Consider the following 26,498-nt stretch of genomic DNA (forward strand, 5'->3'; position numbering starts at 1 on the left):
TTTCTAAATAATTTTAGCATCAGTCGTATTTGATGCTTGGTGCTCGACGTACAAAGTCCGATAAAACGATAAAAACGGTTCGGTGATTACTAGTCAAATGTGAACCGGTAACAGGATAACCGGTCGCTTTAGATTGGTCACACGTCGTCACTCATCACGCTGAAACTGGTCACACTAAAAAATTGATCACGAGAAAACTGGTCACACCCAAAAATTTAAAATTGGTGGTTATAGGGCGGGTTAAAGGTTTCGATCGTTTCCCGGACTATGGAAACTCAGTTGAGTTTGGAAGAAAATGTTTATTGCTCGATTATAGGTCGGTTCATACTTAACAGCACTGCACGACTTCGGCACTGCACGACTCCGTTTCAAATATGTCATTTTATTACATTTCTATTCATATCTACCTACACGTCGTGGTCCGGTCTCCGTGACGAATGTTAAATTACAGAAAACGCAAATATCAGAAGGCAAAGATCGAAAATCGAAAGATCTTAAGTCGAAAGATCAAAAAAGGGTGCATGGTAAACGGTACATAAATTGTGTATTTTTCAACCGTTATTAATTATTTTTCGCGAACATTTAAACAATCCCCCACGTGCCAACGGAGGTGCGCGAGAATAGCTGCTATAAGTTATTAGTGAACGGGAGCTTTCGGAAACATTATAAGATTTTTATATTGGTTCGGTGATTACTAGTCAAGTGTGAACCGGTCACAGGACAATCGGTCGCTCTAGATCGGTCACACGTGATCACCCATCACACTAAAACTGGTCACACCCGAAAATTGGTCACGAAAAAACTGGTCAAACCCAAAAATTAAAAATTGGTCGAATTTTTGGGTGTGACCAGTTTTTTCGTGACCAATTTTCGGGTGTGACCAGTTTTCTCGTGACTAGTTTTAGTGTGACGAGTGATCACGTGTGACCGATCTAGAGCGACCGGTTGTCCTGTGACTGGTTCACATATGACTAGTAGTCCGTTTACCTTTATATTATAGCTTAAAAATTCTACTAAACAATGACAGTTGTATAGCATAAAAAAATAATGACACAGTTGGTAGCATGCAATCGCACAACTGTCAAACTTGACGTGTGTCTGAAGTGATTTGAAACAGACGTGATGTTATTCCTGGTAGGTCTAGGGTTGGGAGACGCGCGCGACATCACAGTGCGAGGCCTGGAAGCCGTTAAGGGTTGCCACAAAGTATACTTGGAAGCCTACACTTCCCAACTCACCGTCGGACACAAAGCCCTAGTAAACAAACGTCACACACCGCACCGCTCCACGTACATAACCTCACTTCACACCAAATAAACAATAACAACCATTCCAGGAGGAGTTCTACGGAAGGGAGATCATCGTCGCCGACCGAGAACTTTGCGAAAGTGGCACTGACGAATTACTCAACGGTAGCAAAGATCAAGATGTTGCACTACTAGTAGTCGGAGACCCGCTCGGAGCCACTACCCATACCGATATACTATTAAGAGCCAAGCAAAAGAACATCCCATACAAGGTAAATTCTAATTGACAATTTCAACTCTCATTTAAATACTTAACCAATCTCATTGCAGGTGATTCAAAATGCTTCTATTATAAACGCCGTAGGATGCTGTGGATTGCAGTTATACTCTTTTGGAGAAACTATATCAATTCCGTTCTGGACCGATAATTGGAAGCCCGATAGTTTCTTTGATAAAATTCTAGGCAACTATACAAGAGGCTTACATACACTATGCCTTTTAGGTATTCAAATTATAGACTTTAGTCTAATCGGTAAAGGTTCAGCGCCGGGTCAATGTGTGTATTTGATGTTTGAGCTTCCGTTTCGCTCGCATCCATATTCTCAACATTTTGCGTATGCAATTCACTATCATTTGGATCCACAAAGTTCTCTCGGTGAACCACAAACGAGTGAAAAACGAACAAAAACTGGCGCGGCGGCCATTTTGAATCTTACATCAAATACACACTGAAAAGATACTGAACCTTCGCTGTATAATCAATAGTATAATAAGGGGACCGAAAAGTAATCAAAACCTTTCGACGAGCTCTTTCACAGTCAGTTTGTGTCAAGACACGGTCCAGTAAACCCAGTTATTGTTGAAAATTAACTGTTTCTATTGCTATTCCAAATTTCAGATATCAAAGTTAGAAAACATAAGCCAAGTTCAGATCTGAAAATCCCCTCTGGAGAAAGTCTGAAATGGCAGTCAGTAATAAAATATTTAGGAGTAACGTTTGATAAAAGAATGAGATGGGCACCTCACATTGAGGCAGCGAAATGCAAGGCGATGCGGGGTATATCCTCAATATATCCAATATTTAATCGCCATAGTTCTTTATCAACGCTAAATAAAATAAAATTATATCGCGCGCTCATATTACCATTATTAACCTATGCTTCACCTGTATGGAATAACGCCTCGAATACTAACCTTTCCAAGCTCCAAGTAATACAAAATAAATCCCTTAAAATAATTTATAATACACCCATATATACTAACCTGAAAAAACTGCATGCTATATATAATATTCCGTTTTGTTACAGACATTACTAACAAACTAACCAGTAGATTCTATGAAAGAATCACTAATAACCATACTAACACACTTGTGAAGAGTCTCGGTGATTACAACAAAATGTCTATACCCTTCAGGTATAAACACAGATTACCTAAACACAATCTGCTTTAGGTCATCGACTTTAGATAGTCTTTAATTAATATTATGTATTAGATGTATTATGAACATTTATAAGGATTGTAAATAGGTTTTTGAGCTCTTTTTCCTATTATGCTTTAGATTAACATTAGAATAATATAATACTGTGATTACTAACCAAATTAAATTAAAATTGTAAAATAGAAAATGATCAGTAGATCAGTAGCTATTAAAATAGATATAAGATGTATTGTGAACATAATTTCGTAATAATAAAAAGCATTTAAAAATCAAAATCAAGATATCAAAGTTAAAGAACCCACTGAGGAGAGCTTGACGAAGAAAGTCAAAGTATATATGGAGCCGAGATTTATGTCGACGAGTCAAGCATGCCAGCAATTAATAGAAATTATACAAAATAGGACTGAAAATACAGGTGATAATAAATAAAAAATGCCCCATTAGTATATATTGTGTAAATTTATAATTTTATTGTTTCAAAATTATAGTTTCAGATCTGACGGTGGACTCGTTGGTCGTCGGCTTGGCCAGAGTCGGCGCGGAGACGCAGAAAATAGCCGCCTGCACGATGAGGCAAATGTGCGAGACGGATTTGGGCCCGCCGTTGCACAGCCTAGTGATACCGGCCAGAGTTTTGCATCCGCTCGAGGAGGAATTCCTCGAGCAATTCAAACTTGATGTATGATAAAATGTGGATACGATTGAAAAGTACGACGACGGAGGATTGCAGATAGAAATTTTATTTCAATAAATATTTTTATAATGGATTCTAAACATTCATTTTGTATAGACAATATAAAAATCATTATTACAGTCTGAGAATGTGTGATGCGATTGTATTCATATATATATATATATATATATACAGTAACGGGCGATGAAAGGTGTCCACCTCGAAAAAACTCATATTTTCTTGTTTTTCGGACTTATAAACGATTGTATTTATTTTTTTTGTTTATTAAAATTGCATTTATGAAGTTTGAAAGAAATTCAAGTAGTAATGCGAAGAAATTAAAACGAAACTACAATGTTATTCAAATTACTAGGAGTCGGTGATGTATGGAAAGATTTAGTAGTGTAATTAAAAATTTTTTTTTTCATAAAACTAATGTATTAATAAAAAATCTAAAAATCACATTTCATTTATTATAATAATACTTATATATAAAATTTGTTTCAATATTTGATTGGCCCCCCCTTATTTTTTATATTAGCCTCAACTCTTCGAGGCATTGATTTAATTAAATTTTGAATATATTCATCTGTGATATCGTTATCCCATATATATTTTATTTTTTCAATTAATTCTAATTTAGAGGAAGGTTTCTTATTATTAATTTTAGAACCCATTATAGCCCACAGGTTCTCTATTGGGTTCAAATCCGGACTGTTACCCGGCCGTTCCAAGGGCGAAATGCCACTTTCCGCAATGAAGTTCTTGACCTAAAATTTTAGATAATAACTTAATGATATATTTTTATTTTTATTTGTTGATTAGGATACATAGCAATAAAAAAAAAGATTATTTACAGTTTTGGCAAGATGACATGGTGCAGAATCGTCTTGAAAAATGCATTCAGATTCCCACGCATAGTGCATTTCTATTGCTGGTATCAAATGTTCTTTTAAAAATTTTTTATATGTTTCGGCGTTAACTGTCCCATCAATTATGGCCAATGGACCCACCCCATGGAAAGAAAAACATCCCCAGACCATCTGCCCCGCACGGTGTTTGACCGTAGGCTAAATACATTCGTCACTCAAACGTTCGCCCGATCTTCGTCGAATGTAGTGGATGCCATCGGACCCAAACAAATTAATTTTGCTTTCTTCCGAGAAGATAACACGCCTCCAGTCCATTTCCGTCCAATTAATAAATTTTTTGGCCCAATTCAGTCGTTGCATTCTTATTTTCTTGGTCAAAAATGATTTTTTCGCCGGTATCCTGGCAACTAAACTGTATTCTTTAAGGCGACGACGTACAACTTCGACGCTGATTTCTTTTCCCCCAGCTGCTATAAACTCCGATCTAATTTTCACAGCACTTTTGAACCGGTTTTTGTAGACACATTCTTTTTAAGAGTCTATCTTCGGCGGAGTTGGTCTTTCTGGGCTTTCCCGATCCTTTTTTCCTCTCTAGGGATGCTGAATTTTTATATTTTCTTATGCAATTAAGCACAGAGGTCTTACTGCATCCTACTTTCTGAGCGATGTAGCGAGAACTAAATTTTTCTTCAGCCAGAGTTAGAATTATCGCTATATTCGCTTCGGTTAATTGTTTTACACCCGACATATCGTACACAAAATCACTTCAAAACGTGCTAATCCTTCGAAAAACAGTGGTCAACTATTTGAATACCTAAAGATAAGGATCCTTTTCAACAAAAAAAGGTCTTTTACCTGAACATCTGACACGCAAAAAAAATGTACACAAGCTTTTGTCCCTTTTCTATGGGTGGACACCTTTCATCGCCCGCTACTGTATATATATATATATATATATATATATATATATATATATATATATATATATATATATATATATGGATAAATATGTGCATTGGAATAAAACTTACGTCTAAAAACTTTGTCATTTTCAATAGAGATTCTTATTAATTTAAATAATTATCATAATAATATACAATGTCTCAAAATATAACTAATTGTAAGAGAGTTTACATTTGAACTGAAACATAATACCGTTTTCTTGCCTCTTCTTCGACCGCTCGTCATAATGCGATCTTGAAAACTCTTCAAATTTTATATTCTATGAGTCAGATATTTATACATTTATAAATTATTAAATTCTTATTTACATCATCATATTAGATAATAATTTAATTATTATATATATATATATCATTATTTATATAAAAAAAAAAAACAATAATCCGGTTTTTTAAACATAATAGACAAAAAGATTGTACCGTTTTTTTGTATATAAATGTAGTATGCATTGTTTAAAATGTGCAAACATAAGTTATAACCGTGCCATTACGAGTTAAAAGCTACAAACTATACACACCAGCCGTCGACTGGAAAGTTCACAGGGTAACAACAGAATACATTTAAAGATAATTTTCACATTACTAAGTTTCTAAAAAATCTTTGGAATTCTTCGCACGTTTCTTATGGGGTAACTTAACGTATGGCCGTTAGGACACTGAAAATGCGCGAGTTTCGAAAATTTTATAAAATCTTTGACGCTACCTTAAAACAAACGAGAAGAACATTTTTTCAATACAAGTAGTGATTTTTTTCGCACATAAAATCTGAGATAATGTAATGGAATGTTTATACATATAAAAAATTTAATTTTATATACAAATATATCTGGTACCGATTCCGATAAGCCTCATTTCATGGTGCGCAAGCACGATTATCTATAATACAAAACTATTGAGTCATCATCACATAAATATAGACAGGTGCGATTTAACTGTACATTGAGAAAAATACTTTGTATCTTAAAATAAATGTTTTGTGCATTAAAATTTGGCATTATTTTCGGTGCATTATACAATCTCGTATTGTGCATCGAATAAAATATTTTGGCACTATAAAGTGACAATTAAATAATAGATTTTAGCATTAGAAGATACAAAAAGTTGCAACGTTGCAGTCTTCCGCTATTGACAATAATTGTCAACTGTCAAAAGTGTCAACTTTTGTGTGAATGATGATGTCAGGTCATCGAGTCGTAGGTTTCGCAAGCCGAAGAGTAATTAAAAAAAGAAGGAATCCAGTAGAGAGAAGCGTTGGTCGTTGTCAGTTCGTATTTTGGTAATCGCGATGTTGTCATTTTAATGCACATTTTATCCGCTTTTTAAGTAGCAAATATTTTTTTCAATGTCAATTTAGCCAGCAGTTTGGCTTAGTGATAGCGTATATATTTAGCATCACTGAGGTCATAGGTTCGTGTCCTCGCCACTGCTGGTTAGATTTGGGGGTTTTGTGACTCCAAATCGATCGTTTCTCTATCAGAGTTTGCCAATTTTATCTGATCATTGCTGAAACGGTTCCTGAAAATTGGTATTAAAAAAATCTAATCCTGTTGTCACAAAAATCTGCCTGTGTATAATTTGTATTAATTATACACAGTAATCTGAAATCCATAGATGTCACTATGATTATTATTTCTGATTTGTTTATGTATTTCATTATTTTTATATTCTATATATTCTGATTGTATATGTATGTATTACTGTATTTCTGATTTCTGATTGTTTATGTATTTCATTAACGTACACCCGTCGCATTGGAGCAAATCTGTAATGGCGAGTGTGTATTGATTTGTGACAATAAAATAAAATAAATAAATAAAATGTTCAAAGCAAAGTTTCTAATGCAATCTGAACAGAAACTTTTTTTAATGTATTAAAATGTTTTTAAATGCACATTTTTATTTTATAAAATGGATGTTCGAATTGTTACCAATATAAACCATTGGGTTTCCAGAAGCACTTTTTTCAGTATTAAAAATTATTGATAAATGATGCGTCAGCCCTTTCAGTCACGTCCCCCGTATGACGACGTGTCCTTGATTGGCTTCGTTCCGCAGCTCCGTGATCATGACGAGATGGCCGCCTTCTTCGTGCCGCCTCGTATTCTCCACGCCCTGCTGCAAGATACGGTATTAGTCTATCTGCGTGATGCAGACGAATTGGCAATCGTCGCATCTGGTCGTCATGATGCCTCGATGGTGCAGCTTCTCCAACGTCGCCTCCAACGTGCCGAAGCTGTCTCCGACGCGTAAATTTTCAATCTCTCCGCTCGGGTGTTTGATTTCGACGTGTCCATTGATGAGAACGAACCACGAGTCGTGTTCCTCGCCGTCGTTCATCACTATAGTGCCAGCTTTCTCGACGACGGCGAACTCCATGAGGGAGCAGAGAGCTCGTCGAACAGTTAGAGTCATGTTCGTGAACGCCTTCAGAAGCTGGGTGAATTCTAACAAGGTTTCCACGTCGTCTTCGTTCCTCTCGAAATGATCTTTTTCGAGGCAGTCTCGAACGGCGTCCCTCACCGTAAGACTGACGGTCTCCTCGAAGTCCTCCTCTTCGTCCGAGTCGACGATGGACTCCAGCAGACCGGATAGGTCGAGTTCGCCGTCCATGTCGAGGGAGCTGTGCACGGACGTCATCTCTCCAATCTGAAATCAAACCGATACAAAACATTAGTCCAAAATAACGATATCTAGAGATAATACATAATATCACATAAGCCTTTCTTGATATTTTGACTCATTCTTAAATATTTTACGATTCATTCTGAACAAATATTTCAACTATGCAATTATATCTATGTAAAATCGATTAGATTTGATTACAATGTAACAAACAATGATATTCACGTATACATATGTAGGAATCTCGTCATCGTCATCGACATCGAAACATTCGAGAATATTCCACAACAACAAACCACATTCCTCGCAGAACTCACCACACAACACGTGCACTTCTTGGAATCAATCGCCAGTTCCTTCGAGAATGATCCACCCTTCACACTCGAGCGGAACGAAACCCAGACGACGCACACCTGCAGTCATTATATTAAACTCAAGCGGAACGCCCCTACCAGTCGAGTGGAACCAAAACGGTCGAAACACGCCGCCACCATTAAACTACATCGAGCGGAACGGCGCCAATCATTCCAGAAAATTCTACGCCTCGACAAAAGTGCATTCCTCGTTTACGCATCAACAACCACTTCCATCAATCATTCCAGAAAATTCTACGCCTCGACAAAAGCAAATTCCTCTCTTACGCATCAACAGGGACACGGACAATTGGGCGCCCAGGACGATTGGTCGACCAGTGTTACTCGCCACTGCGACAACTGGACGACGAGACTGGCGGACACTGCGTCAATTGGGCCCTGCGTCAATTGGGCGCCCATCGCACTGGGCGATCGTCGACTGGGCGATGGCGACTGGGCGACCTGGGCGCGTGGGCGACCGCCGACGCGGCCCGCTGGTGAAGTGGTCGCCAAGCTTACGTAAACTCTGCGTTTTGCAAGGAACGACCGCGAACGGAGCGTTATAGGAATTTCCGATGCACTGACAAATATTCTACCTACATACATATGCTTTATACCGCTTTATTTTTCGTTTCAGTTTTACCAATTTTTCGTAACAACACGAATCATACTATTAATTTTTTTCGCTATATTATATTACATTTGCTGGAATTTTATATTAAACGTACTTTTATAAATACATGTGTAGCACCTTTTCACAAAAAATAATTGTAAGATGACAAATCATATGTACCTACATATTCTCCAAAATAATATAAAAGAAAAATGATCGATTGAATCTTTCGCGCAGTGCTTTTAGTTTTTTTTCAAATGGACACACTTATTTTTCTTTTAAATGTTATATTTCAGTTTTATCAATTGGATAAATTCACACTCTATTCTCAATTTTCTCAACACTGTATTAGTTATACATAATAACAAAATATTTTCTAATAGCGATTCTCAAAGTTTTCAAGATTATATTTTTTTTCAATGATGAAATACGTTTACGAAAAAAAAGCGCATACTTAAATTCGTTCGCGGAGCTCGAATAATTTTTTTCGGCTTTTCCCATAATTAAATTATTACATCGTTTACGATTCGCAGAGGCAATTCTCGAAAAAAATAGCTTTTTAAAGTAATTTTAAACATCTCCCGTTCTATGGTTATTGTTGAAAATTACATTGAGCCACAAAAAATCACGTTTTTTAGTTACCAGAGCGGAGACTAACCAATCTTTACTAACTTTGACCCACTAAATTCGAATATGATATTGATTTTTGCTGGTTGGTGATCGTTTACGAGATATGAGCGTTTAAAAAAATGCGCGATTTTTACAGTTTTTTGGCTTTTGCGGTCTTTAACTCAAAACCTAGTATTGCTGTGCTCAAAGTGAGTATTGGAATCAATAGTCAGATGTTTTTCCTATTGATTGTGATATGGCATTTCTTTAAAATACTTATAATTAATTGTCTAGCAAATTTTAAAAGTCAAAAATATATTTTTTTTACGGATTTTTTCTCCGTGCTATTTTGCATTTATTTGGCAATTTTTTTATTTCACCTCGTTTATAAGGATTGGTTTTCTATTTCTATATTTTTTATTTTTATCTAAACGTACTAACTCGAGCGGTAATTGCAATTTAAATGCTTTCGTTTTTGTTGCTCAGTGTTATTATAGTCACATTAAAATCTATATGATAGTTTATAGTAATTAAGGCTCATTTCGTTTATCAATAATTTAATAAGGTATATTTTTACTAATTAATATCTTTCACTTTTGTAAATTCGAAACATACATACATATGTATAACGAATTATGTTTACATCTATAACTGTCATCCAGCGCTCATCTGTTCATCTAATATATAATTTCTTTAATAATATTTTATGCGTATAAAATATTACAAAGACCTTACAAGAAATTATATATTTTCAAATATTTGGACCGAATGAACGAACTAATTCAAAACGTTTTTTTTTTTACTATGAGTGGCAGTTTTATTGCCTAAAGATAAATAATACCGCGCCCCATAGGCTAGGCTACAGATGCTCTGCAAGTCAAAATAATAAAAAAATAAAATCTGATAAAACAGTTCTCAAAACGACTTTTGACAACTGTTTCTCGAACTACTTTTTTTCTTGATTGTTTTACATGACATGTTATACATACATATGTAAGGTTTTTCAACGGGTTTTTGCGGTATCAAAAATTCATGGCCCTCAAATTTGGTTTAAAATAATGCAATGACGTAAATGATTTTATACCCTTTATCCTTTTATTAAATTCAAATTATTCTGAAATGGTTTTCATCCTTTTTTCAAAACCTCTCCGATAAAATAAACGTTTTTTATTCCAAAAAAAATGGCAAAGTTTCAAAGCGATCGGAAAAGTTTTAGGAGGTTTGTCCAAAACTAAGATAAACCTTGTAATTTTCAAATGTTATAATTAGCATGGAAATAATTTTTTCAATGTATGTATGTGTTGTATGAATGCATATACATACATACATATGTACATATGTTATTTTGAAAATTTTCAATTTAATATTTATTTTCATTATTCATCAATGAAAAGTAAATCAAAAAACTTTATTGATACTATGATTTGATGAATATACTAAATACTGGCGATTCTAGAATTGATTTAATGTTGAGAGTTACAAATTTTACACGTTTTGGATTTTCGTAAGATTAAAAATAAGCACCAATCACACGGTTGATCCCATATTTTATCGAGATACGAGAATGTCGAATTTTCATAATAAAATATTCTCGAGAAATGAGAATCTCGAAATTTTACAATAAAATATTCTCGAGAAACGAGAATCAAAATTTCTCGAGAAATCTCGAGACAAGATTTCTCGTTCACAACCTCTAGTTCTATGGTTATTGTTGAAAATTATGCTTTTTAAATAATTATTTAATAACGAGTCCATAATGTTATGATGCGTTTAGGTACATATGTATGTATGTACATATATCAAAAACTACGTACATAGATAAAGTAAAAATTAGCCGTAAGAATTAAAAATATAGACATTTTCGTCATATTATAATTTTATATGATAGTTTATAGTAATTTATAGTATTTAAGGCTCATTTCGTTTATCAATAATTTAATATATTACTATGTAGGTAAATATCTATTGCTTTTGTAAATTAGAAACATACATACATACATACATATATATATATATATATATATATATATATATATATATATATATAACGAATTATGTTTACATCTATGTATAACTGTCATCCAGCGCTCATCTGTTCAACTAATATATAATTTCTTTAATAATATTTTTTCAAGCCTATTTCACCCTTTTGCAAATGAAATTCACCCTTTTTGCAAATGAAATTCATCCTTTTGCAAATGAAATTAGTACTTTTGCAAATGAAAATTAACCCTTTTTCAAATGAAATTCGTCCTTTTCAAAAATCGTATTAAAAAAAAAAGAAACCGAATTAAACAAAATGTGCTTTTTATGTATTATAGTTTAAACTTATATTTATATTTGTACATACCATAGATATTTATTTAGAAGGTGCAAATACTATTTTTATTTTTTTATTTTCAATTTTTCAATTTTCATTCTGTTAATCTGAATCAATTTTCATTGTGTTAAGTGAATTTCATTAGCAAAAGGGTGAAATAGGCTTGCAAAAACTGTATATAAGTATTTTTATTTTTATTTTTGAACATTAAATTTGTACGAATATCAACACAAATTAAAAATCATGCGGTTCAAAGTCACCATGCACATTTTATTTATATTTACTTTATCTATGTATGTACGTAGTATAGATTAAGTTTTGTATAATTTGTGTTCGCATTCCGTTACGGATCCCTTCGACAAAAAAAAGGGTAGGTACCTGGGTCCAGAGAAGTGTTATACAATAGAAGTGCCCTTTTGAACAAATATCCCGTGTCAACCGCGTTCACAGTACCATAATTAGTATTAGTTGTCTCTGTCACGCTCGTAAGCGTGTCCGCGCGCGAGAAAGAGTCAGAACATCGTGTCTACACGCCAGCTTTTAATTAACAAACCTTTTTTCACGACTGGAATTAGGGTCATCACAAATTCACTACAGAAATAAAAGTCCTTTTTATTTATAGTTTATTTATTTTTTGATAATAGTATATACATGTTTATATATTTATTTACAATTAAATATTGATACAAATAATAAAAAAAAGATTAATTCACCTTTTATATAACACCGAAATACAATACACAGAAAATAATAATTAAAGCTTACCTCCGATATTGGAATTGCATATTTTTTTAACCTGACACATTTCGATAAAGTTAAAACATCTTCAGCTCTAAAATGGTTTGAGCATATAATGGTGTTGGGCGTTGGTAGCCAATCGGTTGCTCTTCTCCATTTGCGGATTATGTTTACCCACTTTTCTCGTAATTGGCTGTCCTTAGGAACTCTAAAATTAGCGTGTAATGTATATTTTCAACTAAAATATGTATATTATAAAATGAACGATGTTTACATTAATTAAACTTATTGAGTTGGTGACTTATTAATTAAAACTTATTAATTAAATTTATTGAGTGAATTGGTTATGAATATAATTGAGTATTCGGTGCTACCCAGAGAAATGTTTTTACATTTATTTTAAAATTATTTTTACATTTCTCTGGTGCACCCCTGATATTTTGTATGCAATCGCCGGCGGTCGCAAGACACAACATGCAACTTGTCAAATTACGATGTTAATTGAATAATATGTTACTTAAATGATCAACTTACCTATGAAAATGTATTCCATGTTGTTTGTTGTGTGTATTTGAATGCATTGTGCAACTTTTAATGATGCACTTCCCCATCTTGCCAGTAATATGAACAATGTTTATCAGAGATATGACCAGCCCCATACACGGAACACGACTGCGGCGGAAAAAAATTAAGTGTGGCTACAGCCACGCTTCAACTGTCGACACTTTTGATGCCTTGGGGCACTTCTATTGTATAACACTTCTCTGCCTGGGTCAGATTCATTCTCGCTAGTTTTTCGGAACAATAGACTGACCATTTTAGACTCGAAATATCTCCTACAATAGAAAGTTATAAAAAACTCCTGAATGCTAGACAATAACACGTTTTGTATATACATATATCTATATGTAGTATTTTTCTTTGATATTCAATGATGAAATTCAAATAGAAGAAATATCGCATGATTTTTAATTTGTGTCGATATTCGTACAAATTTACGTAAAAAATATTCGTACAAATTTAATGTTCAAAAATAAAAATAAAAATACTTATATAATAGCGCGAATTGCATCGGCTTTCGATGATCTTAAAAAATATGGGATCAACCGTGTGATTGGTGCTTATTTTTAATCTTACGAAAATCCAAAACGTGTAAAATTTGTAACTCTCAACATTAAATCAATTCTAGAATCGCCAATATTTAGTACTAGTGTTGGACCCGTTGATTTCAACGGGTGGTTTCGAAAAGGAATTGAAACTCGAATAAAAATAAAGTTAAAGATATTGAATCGACTGGTTTCGGAAAGAAATTTATGCACGAATTACGAATGACAAATTACGAAGTGATTACGTTTTGTGCATCGCCGACGCCTCCGGCACCCCGGGGCCTTCGCCCCCGGCGCTCCGGGGCCTTCGGCCCCAGCGACGCCGACGCCACCGACGCCTCCGGCGCCCTCAGCGCCCCCGATGCCTTCGGCACCCCGGGGGCTTTGCCCCCAGCGCCGCCGACGCCTCCGGCGCCCCCAGCACCCCCGATGCCTTCGGCACCCCGGGGGCTTCGCCCCCAGCTCCCCCGATGCCTTCGGCATCCCGGGGGCTTCGCCCCCAGCGCCGCCGACGCCTCCGGCGCCCCCAGCACCCCCGATGCCTTCGGCACCCCGATGCCTTCGGCACCCCGGGGGCTTCGCCCCCAGCGCCCCCGATGCCTTCGGCATCCCGGGGGCTTCGCCCCCAGCGCCGCCGACGCCTCCGGCGCCCCCAGCACCCCCGATGCCTTCGGCACCCCGGGGGCTTCGCCCCTAGCGCCCCCGGCGCCACCGACGCACAAAAATGAAAAATATGAAAAAAATGAAAAATATGAAAAAAATGAAAAAACTAAAAAAATTAAAAAAACGAAAAAAAATGAAAAAACTGAAAAAATGAAAAAAATTAAAAAACTGAAAAAATGAAAAAAATGAAAAAACTGAAAAAATGAAAAAAATGAAAAAACTGAAAAATGAAAAAACTTAAAAAATGAAAAAAATGAAAAAAATGAAAAAACTGAAAAAAATGAAAAAACTGAAAAAAATGAAAAAACTGAAAAAAATGAAAAAACTGAAAAAATGAAAAAAATGAAAAAACTGAAAAAATGAAAAAAATGAAAAAACTGAAAAAATGAAAAATATGAAAAAAATGAAAAATATGAAAAAAAAAATTATTTGTTCCCCATACTGGTTGACTGGTTGATCGTCCGTCACATACAAATATACAAATATATTTAGCGACAGTCCGTTTTTATATATATTATATTCATCAAATCATAGTATTAATAAAGTTTTTTGATTTACTTTTCATTGATGAATAATGAAAATAAATATTAAATTGAAAATTTTCAAAATAACATATGTACATATGTATGTACATTCATACAACACACACATACATACATTGAAAAAATTATTTCCATGCTAATTATAACATTTGAAAATTACAAGGTTTATCTTAGTTTTGGACAAACCTCCTAAAACTTTTCCGATCGCTTTGAAACTTTGCCATTTTTTTTGGAATAAAAAACGTTTATTTTATCGGAGAGGTTTTGAAAAAAGGATGAAAACCATTTCAGAATAATTTGAATTTAATAAAAGGATAAAGGGTATAAAATCATTTACGTCATTGCATTATTTTAAACCAAATTTGAGGGCCATGAATTTATGATACCGCAAAAACCCGTTGAAAAACCTTACATATGTATGTATAACATGTCATGTAAAACAATCAAGAAAAAAAGTAGTTCGAGAAACAGTTGTCAAAAGTCGTTTTGAGAACCCTTTTATCAAAATGACTTGCAGAGCATCTGTAGCCTAGCCTATGAGACGCGGTATTATTTATCTTTAGGCAATAAAACTGCCACTCATAGTAAAAAAAAACGTTTTGAATGAGTTCGTTCATTCGGTCCAAATATTTGAAAATATATAATTTCTTGTAAGGTCTTTGTAATATTTTATACGCATAAAATATTATTAAAGAAATTATACATTAGATGAACAGATGAGCGCTGGATGACAGTTATAGATGTAAACATAATTCGTTATACATATGTATGTATGTTTCGAATTTACAAAAGTGAAAGATATTAATTAGTAAAAATATACCTTATTAAATTATTGATAAACGAAATGAGCCTTAATTACTATAAACTATCATATAGATTTTAATGTGACTATAATAACACTGAGCAACAAAAACGAAAGCATTTAAATTGCAATTACCGCTCGAGTTAGTACGTTTAGATAAAAATAAAAAATATAGAAATAGAAAACCAATCCTTATAAACGAGGTGAAATAAAAAAATTGCCAAATAAATGCAAAATAGCACGGAGAAAAAATCCGTAAAAAAAATATATTTTTGACTTTTAAAATTTGCTAGACAATTAATTATAAGTATTTTAAAGAAATGCCATATCACAATCAATAGGAAAAACATCTGACTATTGATTCCAATACTCACTTTGAGCACAGCAATACTAGGTTTTGAGTTAAAGACCGCAAAAGCCAAAAAACTGTAAAAATCGCGCATTTTTTTAAACGCTCATATCTCGTAAACGATCACCAACCAGCAAAAATCAATATCATATTCGAATTTAGTGGGTCAAAGTTAGTAAAGATTGGTTAGTCTCCGCTCTGGTAACTAAAAAACGTGATTTTTTGTGGCTCAATGTAATTTTCAACAATAACCATAGAACGGGAGATGTTTAAAATTACTTTAAAAAGCTATTTTTTTCGAGAATTGCCTCTGCGAATCGTAAACGATGTAATAATTTAATTATGGGAAAAGCCGAAAAAAATTATTCGAGCTCCGCGAACGAATTTAAGTATGCGCTTTTTTTTCGTAAACGTATTTCATCATTGAAAAAAAATATAATCTTGAAAACTTTGAGAATCGCTATTAGAAAATATTTTGTTATTATGTAATACAGTGTTGAGAAAATTGAGAATAGAGTGTGAATTTATCCAATTGATAAAACTGAAATATAACATTTAAAAGAAAAATAAGTGTGTCCATTTGAAAAAAAACTAAAAGCACTGCGCGAAAGATTCAATCGATCATTTTTCTTTTATATTATTTTGGAGAATATGTAGGTACATATGATTTGTCATCTTACAATTATTTTTTGTGAAAAGGTGCTACACATGTATTTATAAAAGTACGTTTAATATAAAATTCCAGCAAATGTAATATAATATAGCGAAAAAAATTAATAGTATGATTCGTGTTGTTACGAAAAATTGGTAAAACTGAAACGAAAAATAAAGCGGTATAAAGCATATGTATGTAGGTAGAATATTTGTCAGTGCATCGGAAATTCCTATAACGCTCCGTTCGCGGTCGTTCCTTGCAAAACGCAGAGTTTACGTAAGCTTGGCGACCACTTCACCAGCGGGCCGCGTCGGCGGTCGCCCACGCGCCCAGGTCGCCCAGTCGCCATCGCCCAGTCGACGATCGCCCAGTGCGATGGGCGCCCAATTGACGCAGGGCCCAATTGACGCAGTGTCCGCCAGTCTCGTCGTCCAGTTGTCGCAGTGGCGAGTAACACTGGTCGACCAATCGTCCTGGGCGCCCAATTGTCCGTGTCCCTGTTGATGCGTAAGAGAGGAATTTGCTTTTGTCGAGGCGTAGAATTTTCTGGAATGATTGATGGAAGTGGTTGTTGATGCGTAAACGAGGAATGCACTTTTGTCGAGGCGTAGAATTTTCTGGAATGATTGGCGCCGTTCCGCTCGATGTAGTTTAATGGTGGCGGCGTGTTTCGACCGTTTTGGTTCCACTCGACTGGTAGGGGCGTTCCGCTTGAGTTTAATATAATGACTGCAGGTGTGCGTCGTCTGGGTTTCGTTCCGCTCGAGTGTGAAGGGTGGATCATTCTCGAAGGAACTGGCGATTGATTCCAAGAAGTGCACGTGTTGTGTGGTGAGTTCTGCGAGGAATGTGGTTTGTTGTTGTGGAATATTCTCGAATGTTTCGATGTCGATGACGATGACGAGATTCCTACATATGTATACGTGAATATCATTGTTTGTTACATTGTAATCAAATCTAATCGATTTTACATAGATATAATTGCATAGTTGAAATATTTGTTCAGAATGAATCGTAAAATATTTAAGAATGAGTCAAAATATCAAGAAAGGCTTATGTGATATTATGTATTATCTCTAGATATCGTTATTTTGGACTAATGTTTTGTATCGGTTTGATTTCAGATTGGAGAGATGACGTCCGTGCACAGCTCCCTCGACATGGACGGCGAACTCGACCTATCCGGTCTGCTGGAGTCCATCGTCGACTCGGACGAAGAGGAGGACTTCGAGGAGACCGTCAGTCTTACGGTGAGGGACGCCGTTCGAGACTGCCTCGAAAAAGATCATTTCGAGAGGAACGAAGACGACGTGGAAACCTTGTTAGAATTCACCCAGCTTCTGAAGGCGTTCACGAACATGACTCTAACTGTTCGACGAGCTCTCTGCTCCCTCATGGAGTTCGCCGTCGTCGAGAAAGCTGGCACTATAGTGATGAACGACGGCGAGGAACACGACTCGTGGTTCGTTCTCATCAATGGACACGTCGAAATCAAACACCCGAGCGGAGAGATTGAAAATTTACGCGTCGGAGACAGCTTCGGCACGTTGGAGGCGACGTTGGAGAAGCTGCACCATCGAGGCATCATGACGACCAGATGCGACGATTGCCAATTCGTCTGCATCACGCAGATAGACTAATACCGTATCTTGCAGCAGGGCGTGGAGAATACGAGGCGGCACGAAGAAGGCGGCCATCTCGTCATGATCACGGAGCTGCGGAACGAAGCCAATCAAGGACACGTCGTCATACGGGGGACGTGACTGAAAGGGCTGACGCATCATTTATCAATAATTTTTAATACTGAAAAAAGTGCTTCTGGAAACCCAATGGTTTATATTGGTAACAATTCGAACATCCATTTTATAAAATAAAAATGTGCATTTAAAAACATTTTAATACATTAAAAAAAGTTTCTGTTCAGATTGCATTAGAAACTTTGCTTTGAACATTTTATTTATTTATTTTATTTTATTGTCACAAATCAATACACACTCGCCATTACAGATTTGCTCCAATGCGACGGGTGTACGTTAATGAAATACATAAACAATCAGAAATCAGAAATACAGTAATACATACATATACAATCAGAATATATAGAATATAAAAATAATGAAATACATAAACAAATCAGAAATAATAATCATAGTGACATCTATGGATTTCAGATTACTGTGTATAATTAATACAAATTATACACAGGCAGATTTTTGTGACAACAGGATTAGATTTTTTTAATACCAATTTTCAGGAACCGTTTCAGCAATGATCAGATAAAATTGGCAAACTCTGATAGAGAAACGATCGATTTGGAGTCACAAAACCCCCAAATCTAACCAGCAGTGGCGAGGACACGAACCTATGACCTCAGTGATGCTAAATATATACGCTATCACTAAGCCAAACTGCTGGCTAAATTGACATTGAAAAAAATATTTGCTACTTAAAAAGCGGATAAAATGTGCATTAAAATGACAACATCGCGATTACCAAAATACGAACTGACAACGACCAACGCTTCTCTCTACTGGATTCCTTCTTTTTTTAATTACTCTTCGGCTTGCGAAACCTACGACTCGATGACCTGACATCATCATTCACACAAAAGTTGACACTTTTGACAGTTGACAATTATTGTCAATAGCGGAAGACTGCAACGTTGCAACTTTTTGTATCTTCTAATGCTAAAATCTATTATTTAATTGTCACTTTATAGTGCCAAAATATTTTATTCGATGCACAATACGAGATTGTATAATGCACCGAAAATAATGCCAAATTTTAATGCACAAAACATTTATTTTAAGATACAAAGTATTTTTCTCAATGTACAGTTAAATCGCACCTGTCTATATTTATGTGATGATGACTCAATAGTTTTGTATTATAGATAATCGTGCTTGCGCACCATGAAATGAGGCTTATCGGAATCGGTACCAGATATATTTGTATATAAAATTAAATTTTTTATATGTATAAACATTCCATTACATTATCTCAGATTTTATGTGCGAAAAAAATCACTACTTGTATTGAAAAAATGTTCTTCTCGTTTGTTTTAAGGTAGCGTCAAAGATTTTATAAAATTTTCGAAACTCGCGCATTTTCAGTGTCCTAACGGCCATACGTTAAGTTACCCCATAAGAAACGTGCGAAGAATTCCAAAGATTTTTTAGAAACTTAGTAATGTGAAAATTATCTTTAAATGTATTCTGTTGTTACCCTGTGAACTTTCCAGTCGACGGCTGGTGTGTATAGTTTGTAGCTTTTAACTCGTAATGGCACGGTTATAACTTATGTTTGCACATTTTAAACAATGCATACTACATTTATATACAAAAAAACGGTACAATCTTTTTGTCTATTATGTTTAAAAAACCGGATTATTGTTTTTTTTTTTTATATAAATAATGATATATATATATATAATAATTAAATTATTATCTAATATGATGATGTAAATAAGAATTTAATAATTTATAAATGTATAAATATCTGACTCATAGAATATAAAATTTGAAGAGTTTTCAAGATCGCATTATGACGAGCGGTCGAAGAAGAGGCAAGAAAACGGTATTATGTTTCAGTTCAAATGTAAACTCTCTTACAATTAGTTATATTTTGAGACATTGTATATTATTATGATAATTATTTAAATTAATAAGAATCTCTATTGAAAATGACAAAGTTTTTAGACGTAAGTTTTATTCCAATGCACATATTTATCCATATATATATATATATATATATATATATATATATATATATATATATATATATATATATATATATATATATACAGTAGCGGGCGATGAAAGGTGTCCACCCATAGAAAAGGGACAAAAGCTTGTGTACATTTTTTTTGCGTGTCAGATGTTCAGGTAAAAGACCTTTTTTTGTTGAAAAGGATCCTTATCTTTAGGTATTCAAATAGTTGACCACTGTTTTTCGAAGGATTAGCACGTTTTGAAGTGATTTTGTGTACGATATGTCGGGTGTAAAACAATTAACCGAAGCGAATATAGCGATAATTCTAACTCTGGCTGAAGAAAAATTTAGTTCTCGCTACATCGCTCAGAAAGTAGGATGCAGTAAGACCTCTGTGCTTAATTGCATAAGAAAATATAAAAATTCAGCATCCCTAGAGAGGAAAAAAGGATCGGGAAAGCCCAGAAAGACCAACTCCGCCGAAGATAGACTCTTAAAAAGAATGTGTCTACAAAAACCGGTTCAAAAGTGCTGTGAAAATTAGATCGGAGTTTATAGCAGCTGGGGGAAAAGAAATCAGCGTCGAAGTTGTACGTCGTCGCCTTAAAGAATACAGTTTAGTTGCCAGGATACCGGCGAAAAAATCATTTTTGACCAAGAAAATAAGAATGCAACGACTGAATTGGGCCAAAAAATTTATTAATTGGACGGAAATGGACTGGAGGCGTGTTATCTTCTCGGAAGAAAGCAAAATTAATTTGTTTGGGTCCGATGGCATCCACTACATTCGACGAAGATCGGGCGAACGTTTGAGTGACGAATGTATTTAGCCTACGGTCAAACACCGTGCGGGGCAGATGGTCTGGGGATGTTTTTCTTTCCATGGGGTGGGTCCATTGGCCATAATTGATGGGACAGTTAACGCCGAAACATATAAAAAATTTTTAAAAGAACATTTGATACCAGCAATAGAAATGCACTATGCGTGGGAATCTGAATGCATTTTTCAAGACGATTCTGCACCATGTCATCTTGCCAAAACTGTAAATAATCTTTTTTTTTATTGCTATGTATCCTAATCAACAAATAAAAATAAAAATATATCATTAAGTTATTATCTAAAATTTTAGGTCAAGAACTTCATTGCGGAAAGTGGCATTTCGCCCTTGGAACGGCCGGGTAACAGTCCGGATTTGAACCCAATAGAGAACCTGTGGGCTATAATGGGTTCTAAAATTAATAATAAGAAACCTTCCTCTAAATTAGAATTAATTGAAAAAATAAAATATATATGGGATAACGATATCACAGATGAATATATTCAAAATTTAATTAAATCAATGCCTCGAAGAGTTGAGGCTAATATAAAAAATAAGGGGGGGCCAATCAAATATTGAAACAAATTTTATATATAAGTATTATTATAATAAATGAAATGTGATTTTTAGATTTTTTATTAATACATTAGTTTTATGAAAAAAAAAATTTTTAATTACACTACTAAATCTTTCCATACATCACCGACTCCTAGTAATTTGAATAACATTGTAGTTTCGTTTTAATTTCTTCGCATTACTACTTGAATTTCTTTCAAACTTCATAAATGCAATTTTAATAAACAAAAAAAATAAATACAATCGTTTATAAGTCCGAAAAACAAGAAAATATGAGTTTTTTCGAGGTGGACACCTTTCATCGCCCGTTACTGTATATATATATATATATATATATATATATGAATACAATCGCATCACACATTCTCAGACTGTAATAATGATTTTTATATTGTCTATACAAAATGAATGTTTAGAATCCATTATAAAAATATTTATTGAAATAAAATTTCTATCTGCAATCCTCCGTCGTCGTACTTTTCAATCGTATCCACATTTTATCATACATCAAGTTTGAATTGCTCGAGGAATTCCTCCTCGAGCGGATGCAAAACTCTGGCCGGTATCACTAGGCTGTGCAACGGCGGGCCCAAATCCGTCTCGCACATTTGCCTCATCGTGCAGGCGGCTATTTTCTGCGTCTCCGCGCCGACTCTGGCCAAGCCGACGACCAACGAGTCCACCGTCAGATCTGAAACTATAATTTTGAAACAATAAAATTATAAATTTACACAATATATACTAATGGGGCATTTTTTATTTATTATCACCTGTATTTTCAGTCCTATTTTGTATAATTTCTATTAATTGCTGGCATGCTTGACTCGTCGACATAAATCTCGGCTCCATATATACTTTGACTTTCTTCGTCAAGCTCTCCTCAGTGGGTTCTTTAACTTTGATATCTGAAATTTGGAATAGCAATAGAAACAGTTAATTTTCAACAATAACTGGGTTTACTGGACCGTGTCTTGACACAAACTGACTGTGAAAGAGCTCGTCGAAAGGTTTTGATTACTTTTCGGTCCCCTTATTATACTATTGATTATACAGCGAAGGTTCAGTATCTTTTCAGTGTGTATTTGATGTAAGATTCAAAATGGCCGCCACGCCAGTTTTTGTTCGTTTTTCACTCGTTTGTGGTTCACCGAGAGAACTTTGTGGATCCAAATGATAGTGAATTGCATACGCAAAATGTTGAGAATATGGATGCGAGCGAAACGGAAGCTCAAACATCAAATACACACATTGACCCGGCGCTGAACCTTTACCGATTAGACTAAAGTCTATAATTTGAATACCTAAAAGGCATAGTGTATGTAAGCCTCTTGTATAGTTGCCTAGAATTTTATCAAAGAAACTATCGGGCTTCCAATTATCGGTCCAGAACGGAATTGATATAGTTTCTCCAAAAGAGTATAACTGCAATCCACAGCATCCTACGGCGTTTATAATAGAAGCATTTTGAATCACCTGCAATGAGATTGGTTAAGTATTTAAATGAGAGTTGAAATTGTCAATTAGAATTTACCTTGTATGGGATGTTCTTTTGCTTGGCTCTTAATAGTATATCGGTATGGGTAGTGGCTCCGAGCGGGTCTCCGACTACTAGTAGTGCAACATCTTGATCTTTGCTACCGTTGAGTAATTCGTCAGTGCCACTTTCGCAAAGTTCTCGGTCGGCGACGATGATCTCCCTTCCGTAGAACTCCTCCTGGAATGGTTGTTATTGTTTATTTGGTGTGAAGTGAGGTTATGTACGTGGAGCGGTGCGGTGTGTGACGTTTGTTTACTAGGGCTTTGTGTCCGACGGTGAGTTGGGAAGTGTAGGCTTCCAAGTATACTTTGTGGCAACCCTTAACGGCTTCCAGGCCTCGCACTGTGATGTCGCGCGCGTCTCCCAACCCTAGACCTACCAGGAATAACATCACGTCTGTTTCAAATCACTTCAGACACACGTCAAGTTTGACAGTTGTGCGATTGCATGCTACCAACTGTGTCATTATTTTTTTATGCTATACAACTGTCATTGTTTAGTAGAATTTTTAAGCTATAATATAAAGGTAAACGGACTACTAGTCATATGTGAACCAGTCACAGGACAACCGGTCGCTCTAGATCGGTCACACGTGATCACTCGTCACACTAAAACTAGTCACGAGAAAACTGGTCACACCCGAAAATTGGTCACGAAAAAACTGGTCACACCCAAAAATTAAAAATTGGTCGAATTTTTGGGTGTGACCAGTTTTTTCGTGACCAATTTTCGAGTGTGACCAGTTTTAGTGTGATGGGTGATCACGTGTGACCGATCTAGAGCGACCGATTGTCCTGTGACCGGTTCACACTTGACTAGTAATCACCGAACCAATATAAAAATCTTATAATGTTTCCGAAAGCTCCCGTTCACTAATAACTTATAGCAGCTATTCTCGCGCACCTCCGTTGGCACGTGGGGGATTGTTTAAATGTTCGCGAAAAATAATTAATAACGGTTGAAAAATACACAATTTATGACGTTCCCACCAGAGAAATGCTATATTAATGGAAGTGGATTTAAGCGTCATATTGTTGTCAAGCGACTATTATTCACAGACAATCCTAAACAATTTTAGCATCAGTCGTATTTGATGCTTGGTCCTCGACGTGTGTCCGATAAAAACTTCTCCGTTTGTTTATATTACTCGCAAGATGGGCAAGCATCGGTAAAAACTGCACAATGCATTCAAAACCACACAATAAACAACGTGGGATACATTTTTATAAGTACATTGATCCGATTGTATTCCGTGCGTTGTAGCTTATTTATAGAGACGTACCGCGTAATATTGACAAAAATTATTTATTCGTAAGTGCCCTTCTATTATTATTACATTTCTCTGGTTCCCACACATCAATTAGTGATTCATTACGTTTTATCACTGGGATATATATTGTTCATCAAAGTAAAAAATCCGTCATCCGAAACAACATTTGACTAATTTGATAAATATACATTTTCGCCGAAGAATTTGTGTATTTATCCATCTATTACATAAATAAATGTACTGATTTTATTTCACGACTTACCAGGACAGATACCCAAAAAACCAGCACTGCTTGGTGAAATCAGTACGAATGGTCTCCTTATTTTAGGCAATTTATTATGACACTCGGGAAGGAAGTAAAATGAAATCTATATAATATCAAGTAATACTGCTTCAACAAAACGTTTCTTTTAATAAAATGCGTTGGGATTTGTCTCTGAAACTAAGTACTACCATAATTAAAACGGGGACGCTCAAATCTTCTTTACTTTTAAATTTAAATCCAAATCGACAGTTTATTTATACCTCCTAGTATCTAAAGGCTACACTTAGAGGTTATGATCGAGAAATCTCGTCTCGAGAATTCTCGAGAAATTTTGATTCTCGTTTCTCGAGAATATTTTATTGTAAAATTTCGAGATTCTCATTTCTCGAGAATATTTTATTATGAAAATTCGGGATTCTCGTATCTCGAGAAATCGTTTATTAGAATCTCGAAAATATCGAGAATATTCTTAATTTATCAATACATGTTTTTGCTCAATAAACTGACTGATTTGTATACTTGTTAAATTACTTTTGTATATTTTTATTTTCTTTTTATGCCTTCTTTTATAATATTTTTTTTTTATATAATTTTTCTTTTCAATGTTCTATTATATCTCTCTATATCTTTATTTCGTCATGTCTTTAATAAAGTTGTAAGCCCCTGATATAATATACATATGTATGTAGTATTTGTGTCCTTATGATTTTTGTATGTTGTCAAGTTTATATGCTAAAAAAATCAATTCACTATATTAAAAAAAAATTATACTTTCTCGAGAATTCTCGAGAATCTCGAGAAACAAAAAAAGAAAATCTCAAATTCTCGACATTCAAATATTTCGAGAAAATAAGATTCTCAAATCTCGAGATTCAAATATTCCGAGAAAAGGAGATTCTCGAATCTCGAGAATCAAAAAAAGTCGAGAAATCACAACTTCTAGTTACACTGAGCAACAAATATCACGTTTTTGAGTTACCAGAGCGGAGACTAACCAACCTTTACTAAGTTTGACCCACTGGATTCGAATATGACATTGATTTTTGTTGGTGGGTGATCGTTTACGAGATATGAGCGTTTAAAAAAAATGCGCGATTTTTAGTTTTTTGGCTTTTGCGGTCTTTAACTCAAAATTTAGGATTGTTACGCTCAAAGTGAGTATTGGAATCAATAGTCAGATATTTTTCCTATTTTTCCTATTCCAAACTCAATAACTCACAACTAACATTTCATTTTTTTTGGAAAACGACTTTTTTCACCAAAAAAGATACATCGTATGGTAATCTTTAAATTTCAATCATTTAAATTTTAGTCTGCTAGTACACATGTCCCTAACGAACGGATGTAGTCCTACGTCAAAAAAGCTAGAGAAAGTCAATATTACAAATGAAATGCGTCTTGAAAAGTTCTCTCAGCTGATTTTATAATGCATGTTCGTATTATATCAATTTTCGATCGTAATACGTCAAGGTAACAAATTAATACAATATTACATCGCAGTGAATTAATCAAGAGCATTGTGAAGCAGGTATAATTTATATAATACAATACAATAAATCTAGACGAGCTGAGCTTAAAAGGAAGTAGGATATGACGCAACCATTGACTATTGAATAATTTCCCTGCTAAAATCCTTCCACGGCCACATTTCGCACTAGTTTTGAAAGCTGCCCCTGTCATAAGAACAGATTTAATGGACTCGTAACGTTTTCTATCGCAAAATGTATCTTCGACTTGTGGAAATTGTGTACATGC

The 26,498-nt window shown here is 34.8% G+C and overlaps 6 protein-coding genes and 1 long non-coding RNA gene across 11 annotated transcripts in view; 3 read left to right on the forward strand and 4 right to left on the reverse strand.

The window, feature by feature from the left end:
* The window catches only part of LOC143921435 (uncharacterized), a 44,970-nt gene extending 40,774 nt beyond the window's left edge, over nucleotides 1–4,196 (reverse strand). The window contains exon 1 of one of the 2 annotated variants that reach the window (XR_013261436.1): nucleotides 3,581–4,196. This is a non-coding gene — a long non-coding RNA (uncharacterized LOC143921435). The remainder of the gene's footprint in view (nucleotides 1–3,580) is intronic. The other variant, XR_013261437.1, reaches the window with a different exon arrangement.
* Nucleotides 1–26,498, forward strand: part of LOC143921412 (uncharacterized) — a 193,256-nt gene that overhangs the window by 142,507 nt on the left and 24,251 nt on the right. The window lies entirely within an intron of this gene.
* LOC143921418 (diphthine methyl ester synthase-like) lies at nucleotides 937–3,803 on the forward strand. Of its 2 annotated transcripts, none has more exons than XM_077444724.1 (5): nucleotides 937–1,257; nucleotides 1,337–1,519; nucleotides 1,578–1,749; nucleotides 2,969–3,103; nucleotides 3,177–3,803. In XM_077444724.1, the coding sequence occupies exons 1-5, from the start codon at nucleotides 1,123–1,125 to the stop codon at nucleotides 3,371–3,373; spliced, it is 822 nt and encodes a 273-aa protein (XP_077300850.1). In that variant the 5' UTR covers nucleotides 937–1,122; the 3' UTR covers nucleotides 3,374–3,803. The 2 variants fall into 2 exon arrangements, with proteins under 2 accessions (XP_077300850.1, XP_077300851.1); XM_077444725.1 differs by having other exon boundaries at nucleotides 3,183–3,506.
* Nucleotides 6,542–13,169, reverse strand: LOC143921427 (rap guanine nucleotide exchange factor 2-like). Its single transcript, XM_077444734.1, has 3 exons — nucleotides 12,984–13,169; nucleotides 12,477–12,657; nucleotides 6,542–7,840 (listed from the first exon to the last, which is right to left on the reverse strand). Exons 1-3 carry the CDS (start codon nucleotides 13,106–13,108, stop codon nucleotides 7,325–7,327), a joined length of 822 nt encoding a protein of 273 aa, XP_077300860.1. The 5' UTR covers nucleotides 13,109–13,169; the 3' UTR covers nucleotides 6,542–7,324.
* The window catches only part of LOC143921428 (uncharacterized), a 339,615-nt gene continuing 322,845 nt past the window's right edge, over nucleotides 9,729–26,498 (reverse strand). The window contains exon 2 of the mRNA XM_077444735.1: nucleotides 9,729–9,857. The gene's annotated coding sequence lies outside the window, so the exon portion shown is untranslated. The remainder of the gene's footprint in view (nucleotides 9,858–26,498) is intronic.
* On the forward strand, nucleotides 16,777–18,989 carry LOC143921431 (rap guanine nucleotide exchange factor 2-like). Of its 2 annotated transcripts, none has more exons than XM_077444739.1 (2): nucleotides 16,777–17,397; nucleotides 17,691–18,989. In XM_077444739.1, exon 2 carries the CDS (start codon nucleotides 17,700–17,702, stop codon nucleotides 18,204–18,206), a length of 507 nt encoding a protein of 168 aa, XP_077300865.1. In that variant the 5' UTR covers nucleotides 16,777–17,397; nucleotides 17,691–17,699; the 3' UTR covers nucleotides 18,207–18,989. The 2 variants fall into 2 exon arrangements, with proteins under 2 accessions (XP_077300865.1, XP_077300864.1); XM_077444738.1 differs by having other exon boundaries at nucleotides 16,777–17,073.
* On the reverse strand, nucleotides 22,037–23,672 carry LOC143921417 (diphthine methyl ester synthase-like). 2 transcript variants are annotated; one of them, XM_077444722.1, is made up of 5 exons: nucleotides 23,465–23,672; nucleotides 23,203–23,385; nucleotides 22,973–23,144; nucleotides 22,442–22,576; nucleotides 22,037–22,368 (listed from the first exon to the last, which is right to left on the reverse strand). In XM_077444722.1, the coding sequence occupies exons 1-5, from the start codon at nucleotides 23,597–23,599 to the stop codon at nucleotides 22,172–22,174; spliced, it is 822 nt and encodes a 273-aa protein (XP_077300848.1). In that variant the 5' UTR covers nucleotides 23,600–23,672; the 3' UTR covers nucleotides 22,037–22,171. The 2 variants fall into 2 exon arrangements, with proteins under 2 accessions (XP_077300848.1, XP_077300849.1); XM_077444723.1 differs by having other exon boundaries at nucleotides 22,037–22,362; nucleotides 23,465–23,647.

Source organism: Arctopsyche grandis, chromosome 13 (assembly GCF_051622035.1).
Source record: "Arctopsyche grandis isolate Sample6627 chromosome 13, ASM5162203v2, whole genome shotgun sequence".
Classification (NCBI taxonomy): Eukaryota; Metazoa; Arthropoda; class Insecta; order Trichoptera; family Hydropsychidae; genus Arctopsyche; species Arctopsyche grandis.